At 42.2% G+C, this 10,267-nt stretch overlaps 1 protein-coding gene across 1 annotated transcript; it reads left to right on the top strand.

Annotated features, from left to right (window-relative positions):
* The first annotated feature begins 2,585 nt into the window (after positions 1-2,585).
* Positions 2,586-9,704, top strand: LOC118771663 (coiled-coil domain-containing protein 38-like). The gene is made up of 9 exons (XM_036519671.1): positions 2,586-2,691; positions 2,782-2,849; positions 3,186-3,349; positions 4,495-4,674; positions 6,080-6,155; positions 6,897-7,048; positions 8,566-8,698; positions 9,122-9,318; positions 9,599-9,704. The coding sequence occupies exons 1-9, from the start codon at positions 2,586-2,588 to the stop codon at positions 9,702-9,704; spliced, it is 1,182 nt and encodes a 393-aa protein (XP_036375564.1).
* Positions 9,705-10,267: the final 563 nt, after the last annotated feature.

The raw sequence follows: 10,267 nt of genomic DNA, 5'->3' as shown, positions 1-10,267 counted from the left end.
TAAAATATGTTCAATGAAATCATTGAAATGAATGAAAATGCACAAAAATAGCACAAAAGGTAAGAAATGTCTGAAATGGGTAAGGCTTTCACTTTAAAAGCACACTAAGGCAAAGCAACAACTACTCATCAGCGTGCCACTTTAATAACTGCTTTCATAGACTGCCCAAATGCACACCACTTTAGTAATTCCTCTCAAAAATGACCTGTGTGTGGTTTAGCAGCTGCTCACAAAGACATCTCCCTCTGATTTCAAGGTAGGGAGACAAAATTATTTACATAGGGAGACCCCATGTACATATTTAGTGTTGTTCAGCAATAATAATCAGAAGACACTATTTGAGCATAGCATACGTGCACTTTGTAAGTCACTCTTTATAAGAGCATCTGCTAAATGACAAAATGTAAATGTAATTATACTTGTGGGCTTTATTTACAACAAATCGTATGAGTATAAATACAGACATACACAGTTATGAAGTGAAAGCATTTACAGTGGTGTGGTGGAATGGACAGGGCTAACAAAGATGCTCACAGGGCAGGAGGGTGGCCTGTGGCCGGTGGGCCTATATGTCTGTTTGAGTCTAAAGGTATGTTTTCAGCACAATAGACTGTTCAGCTGTCCATTGTGTGTACAGTAACAAAGGCTTAAATGGAATGCTGGGGGCTCTGCATAGAATGCTCGTCTGCATACATTTCCTGAGGGATGTTACTGATTTTCTAAAAGGCCTGTAATCCCAAGATTATTTCTCGTATCAGCTGGCTGATTACCAACAAAATTGCACAGAGGAGAATGAGAGTGCCAAGCTTTACCCAAATGTGCAATAACGTATGAAGGAGAAGCCTGACGCTAGTCAAAAACGTGTTTTTTTTTGTGTGCCTTTCGCACAGAACACAGTCATATTGTTCACAATGAATTTTATACACACAAACCTTCAAAAGTAATTCAAGCCAGGTCCCAAATCTGATCTAACAACTTACTATTGGTTTCAAAACAATCTCCAGCATTACAACATTACAACAGGGAGACATATCCATCCACGCTGTCATGATGATGCAGCATCATTTACGTAATGTGGTGCAAAATTTACTGGCAATGTAGAAGTACCACTTGTTATTATTAGTGGGGAAAAAAGATTTTTTATTAAAAGGCACCCAAATCCATGGGTGTCGATTGCTTTTCAGACTTCAGAACACACAGCTAACAGATCTCTGCCTGGCAGAACCTTGCTAGAATATATCTGGGACATTGCAGAACTCTGAACAGGATGAGGCTCCTGGTTCTGTGATAATATGAGTCACTAAACCTCTCCGCGTTGCATTCCAACCAAAACCCACAGTGGCTTTGTGACATCACTGAAGAAACATTCTGGTCACAAAGGGTCTAGAATGGAGTTGGAACTGATCATTCTCGGTTGAGCTTTTGATCAGAATTTTCAGTAAAATGTCCTATCAGAACCATCTGATTGGTTATCCTCCACAGGCTGGCTCATGAGTGAAAGCTTTTGTGTACTATAGTGCCTTGCTCTTGAGGACAAAAGATGGCCGCAGAAAAAGATGGTGAAGTATACTCTTCCATAACATTATTGCTATTAATACCTCCATCACTGCTGCTGCTTGCACTAAGGGTATATTAAGAATAGAACAAGCCTAATTGTATGTGTTCATCTGCCATTGATTTTGTCCATTAGAGCTAAGACAAAGGCTTAAGGGAACCTTATGATAATAGTGATTATTAAAAAAAAGAAAAGAAAAAAGTTTTCACTTTGCTCATTAAATTGCAAAATAAATACATACTCCACTGAATTATATACAGGTACATAGCTCAACCTGTTTGGGTTTTAATTGATTAAATAAATCTGAGTAAATTAGAAGTGTGTTGTGAAGGTGAAGTGACTCTGATGAGCTTGATGTTTTGCACAATCAGGAGAAGATAAAAAAGACAAGAGCTCCTTTATGTGCCCGGTGGTGCTTTTCTCTAAGAAGAGAGAGGAATTCCTGAGAGAGAAGGGGAAAGGCCTCGATGTCCAACAACAGGTGTCTGATTAAATCATAAACTATACAGAAAACATGACACATCGAAACTTCGATTTGCGGGGAATAACAAAAATGATTGGACTCAACAGTAAAGATCAGACATGCTCGAAAATGAGCATATTTCAGGGGATACAGAAATCAGTGGTTAACATTGCAATGTTTTGCCCAGAATACTGAATTTTATTCAGTGTTTGTTGTATATGATACTGTAATAACCACCAGACAATGTAATATGTCATATGTGTGTTTATTGGCCATGTTACCAGGCTGTCATTACACTATCAGCTGTAAAAACTTTTATTAGCTGTCAGGGGAATGAGAACAGCTGGGGAACTGAGACAAACATAAGCTCTCAGTGTAGAAACCGGTACATATCTAGGAATTGTTGGCTGTATGTATTTATTAGACATTAGAAGGGATAGGTGAGAATTAATAAAAGCTTGCTAACTGTTGCCACTTGGAGCATTGTAACACGGAGACCTGAACCCCCTGCCCCCGCCCCCACCCCAGGAACCAAGCGGCCAGCCACATTACATGAAGAGCACAAAGATGTCCCGGGTCAGGACCTGCCCGAAGAGGTTTGTCCCGGACCGGTCCGCAGAGGCGCAGGAGTCAGAGACGGAGGGACCAATCACGTCCGCCCCTGTCAACACCGGTGGGCAGAGAGCACACGACCCCGTGTGAGAGTGTGAACGTGCGTGACCCAGTGAGCGCGTGTGCAGAATCTCCTCTTCGCTCTTCACAGGTGGATGTTTAGAGAAGCTGACCATTGCTGATTACCTGGCGGCACAACGGCAAAAGGTTTACACTAGGGTAAGGTAAACGAAGCAATAAAAATAAATAGTGCATTATGTCAGAATTGGAATAACGTGTGGAACAGCAAACAATGTGTAACTGCACCAATGATTCCTGTTCCTCTTGCTACAGTGGCACAGCAAGGAAGAGCAAATATGTGTTGACAATGTTCAAATTTTGCACGCACACAATTATATACGCACATACACGCACAGTATAATGCAATGGTAAAACAATGTTCTCTCTCAGGACACTTTAAATCGACAGGAGAATGTCATGCATGGCTACCTTATTTTGAGGTAATAGCACTAAGAGTGGTAAGAGTGTTAACCATTTGTAACATTAATTCCACAGTATTCACACTCTGTGAAACGAGACATAAACGGTAAGCTGCAAAAGGACATTGAGTTGGAGCTTCAAAAGATCTGCTACGCTGAGACTCACGTGGAGGAGGACGAACTGTTCTTTCAGGAAATCATCAAGGAAAAGGAGCAGAAGCTATCGGATGCCCTCGAGCTGTAAGAGTTATTACTCTGCTTTTTGGAATCGCTGATCAAAGAATCATATTGACTGCCAGCAGGCCTGGTGCTATGGGGGTGCTCCCCAGATGGACCTAAGTGCACCCCCAGGTGACTCCTTATATCCCGATGTCTACATAGTATTTATGACTTTTTGTGCCCCCCTGTGGATTGCAATTGCACCCCTCTGTATTTTCTCCTGGCGCCAGGCCTGGCTGCCAGCAAGTTCAACTAGATTGGTATGACAAACAGGTGCAAACATGCCTGACCTGTAAGCCCACCAATTAAAACACTTCAATCATGCTGGGTAACCGAAAGATTCATATACTATAGAATTATTTTCAGCTCATTCCTTATTTTGTCCCTGAATTTAACACATTTGCATGAATTTTTGTTGTTGCTGCTGCTGCTGCTGATGTCTGACAGAGCAGAGAATTTGGCCGCAGTGAAGACTGAAGTCACACAGGAATTTGAAAAAAGGACAGCTGAAATCAGGAAACTGAGAAGGTAGCAAAAGGGTTACAGTTATAGCATGTGGTGGGTGAACCAAGGCCTCTCAATCAACATGTTTTAAAAAGAGAATAAATGTTAGAAATATGCTTGGAGAAGTTCTCAGTACAAGGATCAGGCAATTTCAGTGTTTCAGCACTGATGATATTTTGAAGAGGGTTTTTGGAGGGTGTGTAATATAACCATAAAGTCCACACTCCTTCAAAGTCCTGCTACCAAGCCTGTTCCTTCTAAGAGCCCCCTGCCTGACAGGCGTGATCACCACAATATTGTACAAGTTTATTAAGCACAGAAACCTGTACAAAAGTGATTTAAATAACACGAAATACAACAGATGAACAAAGTTATGGGTATACAACACTTAAATTAACTTTTCTAACTTTAACTTTTACTTTTCTAAATTAGTTAAAGCTCAAGTTAAAAGTATATTCAGCTTTGTGAATCTACAGATTACAAAATTCGTTTTTGTAAAGTTGCTTATAACATCTATTTATTCAACACTGGATGGCATTTTACCAATCATGAACAGTGTTAGCAGACTAGCTCTGTGGACACTTTTGGACAGTAGTCTGATCCCTGTGTGGTTTTGTTTACACCACCGTGGGTGATGACCTGTGGCAGTTTTCCCTCCGCAGTGACATTGAGAGTTACAAGGAGAAGCTGACTGAGTACACGCAGTACAAGGACTTCTTTACGGGCCTGGCCCCTGCGACATGGAGAGAGGAACAGAAGATGAAGCGGGAACAGAGGAGGGCACCCAAACCGAAGGAGGAGGAGGCACAGAAGACCAAGCAGGCAGACTCAGCTAAAGGTCGGTGTGGGAAAACAAGGCGAAATTACCATTTCGTTAAGCATCACTTGTAAAACAGCACCTCCGATCCATTGATCTCAAAGTGATTCTCTTGGACAGCCGTGTGCAAGGCTGTCTTCAGGAAAGCGACAGGTCTATAGATGATGTATGAACGATAATGAGCTGTGATGGAAAACTGCCCATAGCCCACCACAACCAATACCAATCACTGGTGTAAGCAGCGCATCCACAATTACATTACATTACATTATTGCCATTTAGTAGACGCTCTTATCCAGAACGACATTTTATTCATTTACACAGCTGGACATTTACTGAGACAGTTCTGGGTTAAGTACCTTGCCCGAGGGTACAGCAGCAATGCCCTGGCAGGGAATCGAAGCAGCTACCTTACCGCTACGCCACACTGCTACAGGTTTAATCAGTAATCTTATGTAGTACCTGTGCAATTGGATCATTTAAAATGCAGTCTATCACTCATTGCTGTCCACGGCTCCCTTATGCCTCTGAGCTAGTTAGATCCTTTTTTCTTGTTTGCCATCATGTTTACATTGCTTCCTCTTCTCTTTATTTTCATATTTCAGGGGCCAGTCATATATATGTTTTATTTTATTTTAGTATATGCAATATGTTCTTAATTTATTAACAACAAATACCCATACGTCAAACTTTGTGTTTACTCTTGAACATTGGACCTTAAGCGTTATAAATCCCACTAAATGATAATAATAAAAGTTAACCGCAAATATTCATTCAGTGATGGTCTGTTGATTCAACACATGCTTGGTTGATTTTAAATGTTAAACAGAATATGAAATGAGGTAAACTGTAACGAAAGCCTCCAAGTGGCTCAGGCAGAAAGGTGCCTCTCTTGAGCCCTACTGCTCAGGCTAGGATGCCAGCCATGTCTTCAACTGACAATCACCGCTCTCAGGAACCTACCAATCATCAGGTGCCTGCAAGTTGCTCAGATGACATCAGCGGAGTAGGGCCTAGCCTCCAGTTGGCACCCACTATAATGTGGTGTATTTTGTGACTTGTAGTGCAAAAAAATCGGTTGACAGTGTGAGAGATCATTGGATGCTTGGCTTCAGTGCTCCTCTGGAGAGATGAGTGTAATGTACAATTGGCAATTCCAAACAGGGTTACGTTAATGGAAAGGTATAAGTAATTGAACGTAAAACTTTTTATTTTTCCTTTTCAATACAGAGGGGAAGACGACAAAGTGTCCTCTCAAATCTACATGTAGGACCAAAAAACCCCCACAGAAGCACCACCACAAGAAAAGGTCAGAACGGCACAATTTACTTTCTTAAGCATCCTCATTTTGACCAAACGTCTACATCCCAAACTCAACCGGGCAGGAGTCTGAATCAGCGGCTAAATCTCCCATCTCTGAAACGTTGCAGTGTGAAGAAAAGTGGCTGTGAACAGAAGAAACCTGCCCCAGAAGCTCCCAAGCCAGAGAAGTCAGACAGTGATGAGGTCAGGACTCGCTCTTCTCACAACCTCCCAGGGCAGAAAGGAAAGCTGGGCTGAAACACTGATTCATTTATTTACATGTTTTATTTACTTTTGAAAACACAAAGGTATTTAAGACAGGTATTTTCGGAGGGAAGGCATTTGGTTGTACAAATGAAATGGAGCGATATCCCACTAACATAAAATAGAACAGAAAATGCCATTGCTAGGCACACAAAGTTCTAGTAATTTTTCTTAGTGCTACTTACATTCATATAAACAGGATGCAACAATCCACAGCAATACGATAAACTAACACATAAAAATAACACAAAAAAATCAACAGTCAGCCGTAATCATGTACAAAGAGGAGGATGCACAATCAGTGTATATGGTATAAGTGCAAGACTGTTGGGAGGCAGAGGGGAAAACATACACCTCCTAAACATTATGTACATCTACATCGTTTAAAGTGCACAGTGCATGTTTGTTGGTGTTCTGTCTCTGGAGGTTACTTTGCAAGGCTTTGTCCATTGAGCTGACTGCGGTCACTGCTCTGGGGAAGAAAGTGTCAAGTTGTATCCATCTTGGTTGGTCTATAACGTCTCTGCGATGGAAGTTTTTGTAAACGGAGATTACTGGGTGGAGAGTCAACAAGTGAACAGCTCTACGTCCTTAATGTCACTTAGAAATAGCCGTTATACCTCCCTGTGTAAAATGAAATGCCGTGAGTGTTGGCTCACCCCCCGATGCGTTTCTCCCCAGGAGCCTGAGATTTATTTCACAGACCCCATGGAGGTCATGACTGCTCTGGATGAGCTGATGGAGGAGGACCTGTTCCACATCCAGGACTTCCAGGATACTGAGGAGGACATGACCAGGATTCACAAAGTCCTCCACCAGACAGAGACAGATACGTAAGGGTTTAAATCTGCAGCACCTTCATCATCAATCTCAATTCAAAAAGCAGGACAAACTGACATAGACGTATTTAACAGTGAATCACATAAAGACTCAATGTGACCCTGTCAACACTACACTAATGTTCCACAACTACGTATGAACCTGAAAACATTCAAAATATTGGCATGTTCCAACCACATAAATGATATATTAAAAAATCAAGGCAGAAATATCTTTGTCTGGAAAGTATTATTTGCTGAATAATGAAGGATTAAAATTCCAGCACACTTAATTGCACTGTGTAGTCATTCATTCAGTTCCCAGAGTTCATTCAGGTTTTCAGTATTTAACTGAAAATGTTGTTCAGTACATGTGTTTCCTTATCCAAACAGAGGGTGACTTCAACAGCATTCCAACCTTCAAAAAACACTAATACCAGATATAATGTTATTACATTATGTAAGCGCTTCACCAAGAAAATTACAGTTCCTTGTGCATTTCTTTACCTTATAAAACTAACTTGCAGATAAACAGCTGGCAGCAAGGCACTGAAAGGTCTCCATTTTGTTCACTAAACTGATTGTCAGTGAAACTGGGACTTCCTACCCAACTGAACAAAGCAGCATAAAGCGGCATACATTGCAAGTGTTTGAAAAGATAATAAAATAAAGTCGAGAAACAACTGTTTTCCTTCATAAATTCTCTACATATAGCAATGAGAGTCCTCCTAAAAAGTAAATATATCTATTGTTAAGTGAATTCTGAAATTTAAGTTTGACATGTTGTTGAAATGTAAGTTTCAGTATCATACAGTCATGGAGCCACGCTGTGGTCAGATGAGGAAATGCATATACTAAACAAACACAGTCAGTCACATAGGCCAGATTCTCTCAAACCTCTCCTGGAGAGCCACTTGTCCTGCGTGTTTTAGATCTCTCCCTGCTCCAACACAGCTGATTCAAACGATCAGTTTGTTACTAAGCAGCTTCAGGAGTTCATAACGAGTTGATCATTTGACATAGGCAAAGAACTCGAACTGGATGTTAAGGAGGAACTGAATGAATCAGTGAGTCGGTGAAATAGATTTTTGTAGTTGCGTACTGAAAGAATGAGGGAATTCAAATGGTAGGACACATTTGGGAATTGCAAGATGCTACAGTGTGCAGTGAGTATTAATATCATGAATGAGTTTGCAACAATAGATGAAAAATTGTCAAACATTATAATATTAAATTAAAAATCAACCAAGTCTCAAATTACCATAATCATTACTGTATGTAATCTCTTTTTTATCATGTATAAATTTTTTTTCATGTGCCATTATCAAAACATCATTACATTTTGGTCAAGCAGCAGTACCCGTGCATGCTTGTTTCTTGGTAGAGCCTTCAGTCCTTCATTCACTTGTCTTGTGCAAACCATGTTGAGCATACAGCAGCCGGAACATGTTGCATTGTGCAACAGCAGTTAGGATACACTCGCCATCGACCGCAGGTGGTGAGAAAGAGGCATGTTACTCTCCCTCGTAAAGGCAGACAACCATGCAGAATCTGCACGAGCAGATCGAGAAGCTGAAGACGGAAATCCAGGCAGCAGAGGACATGGCCTCAGACCTGGAGCTGAAGTCCAGGCTGTTCTCCTACGGGGAGTACAATGTCAACCAGGTAACAAGAGCCGCTGCCACTCACACATTGCAGTGCAGCAAGGCTGTCTTTGCCACATGATTCCACCTCTCGGAGCACAAAGCCTTCAGACCAGTCTGTGGTTTGTCTTCGGGTCCTCCAAAATATGGACAGCACATCCAAATATAAGTATGGGTGGACACAGTGGTCCATTTCCTTACCCACTTCCATCCTTGTTCTCTTCATTGATTAAACTTCGAGCAAAATTTTGACTTCAATGTTTCCTTTCCTCATTAGCATATACACATATGATAATAACAGATGTGGTAACACATAGGTGCAAATCATGCCTGACTGAATCTACGTAGTGCCATATTAGGGAGAACTTTGTGGGTCCTCACAAATTTGCAGTTGCAACAGTCTGTCCCTCCCTTGGTCTGACCTCTCCCCCTTCCCTGCCCCCAGGATAAAATGATTCGATGCCTGCACGACAAGGTGAAGAACGTGTATGCGAAGTGTGTGGACGGCGTGGAGTCCAGCACGCTGAGCATGCTGACCAGCATCGAGGACAAGGTGGAGGACATCATCGAGCGCATCGAGGAGCTCCCGCCCGGTGTGGCTGATGCCATCGAGCGCGCCCGCGAGACCGAGAGGCGCCAAAAGTGAGACACCGCCCTTATTTTCGCCTTAACACCCGACTTGCCTTAAAGATGAGGCCTCCCTGCCGGGGTGGAGGATCTCAAATGTGAAAGCTCATCCCCATTTTAGTAGCAGATTGATGCACCGAGACAAGCGCTGGGGCAGATCTGCCAAGAGGCAGGGCGATATCAACCTGAGGCAGAGCGGCAATGAGGCAGAGCAGCAGTGAGGCAGGGTGATATGAACCTCAGACAGCTACAGTGAGGCAGGGCGACATTAATCTAAGCCTTTCCTCTATTGCAGGATGCAGGAGATGAAGCAGCTGATGGAGAAACAGGCCCAGCAGGAGAGAATGAGACGGGCTACAGAGAGAGCTCTGGCTGACATCAAGAAACTGGTCTGTACCTGAACCTGCCTCTAACATTACCCTTATCTTCATAAGGTCATTTACAAGACATTTTATCCTTTACAGCATCGGGTACAAGCAATCATAATAAGAAAATTCACAACGGTGCTAACTTATCCAGTCTTAAAATAACGACCACATAACACAACATACACCTTAATATCACAAAATATCCTGCACCCAGAGACACCAGTCTGGTGATGAATATGCCTCTGCAGACTGTCTGTGGTCAGAGGGCTGTTGGGTCAAAGCCCAGCTAAGTACAGCTGTGGTGATAATGGCTACGTCTCTGTGTCCAGCTTATGGTCAGAAGGTTGTATGTTTGAATCCTTGACAGGATGTGTGCCTTCCTGATGCATTTCATTTGAATGCAGTAACTTAGTCATACATAATATTAAAAGCTTAACAAATGAAACAAGACTTGTGTGGCAGCCTCAGGGAGAGTACAGGTGCAAAGCAGCTACCCAACGTAGTGAACAGAAGTCACCTTCACCCCCTGACCAAAAACCTTGCTTTTTCCCACAGAATGTGAGAAAAATGATGGTCCGTTCACAGCCTCCAAAAAT

This window comes from Megalops cyprinoides, chromosome 25 (assembly GCF_013368585.1).
Source record: "Megalops cyprinoides isolate fMegCyp1 chromosome 25, fMegCyp1.pri, whole genome shotgun sequence".
NCBI lineage: Eukaryota > Metazoa > Chordata > Actinopteri > Elopiformes > Megalopidae > Megalops > Megalops cyprinoides.
This window is presented reverse-complemented; position numbering and strand designations above follow the sequence as displayed.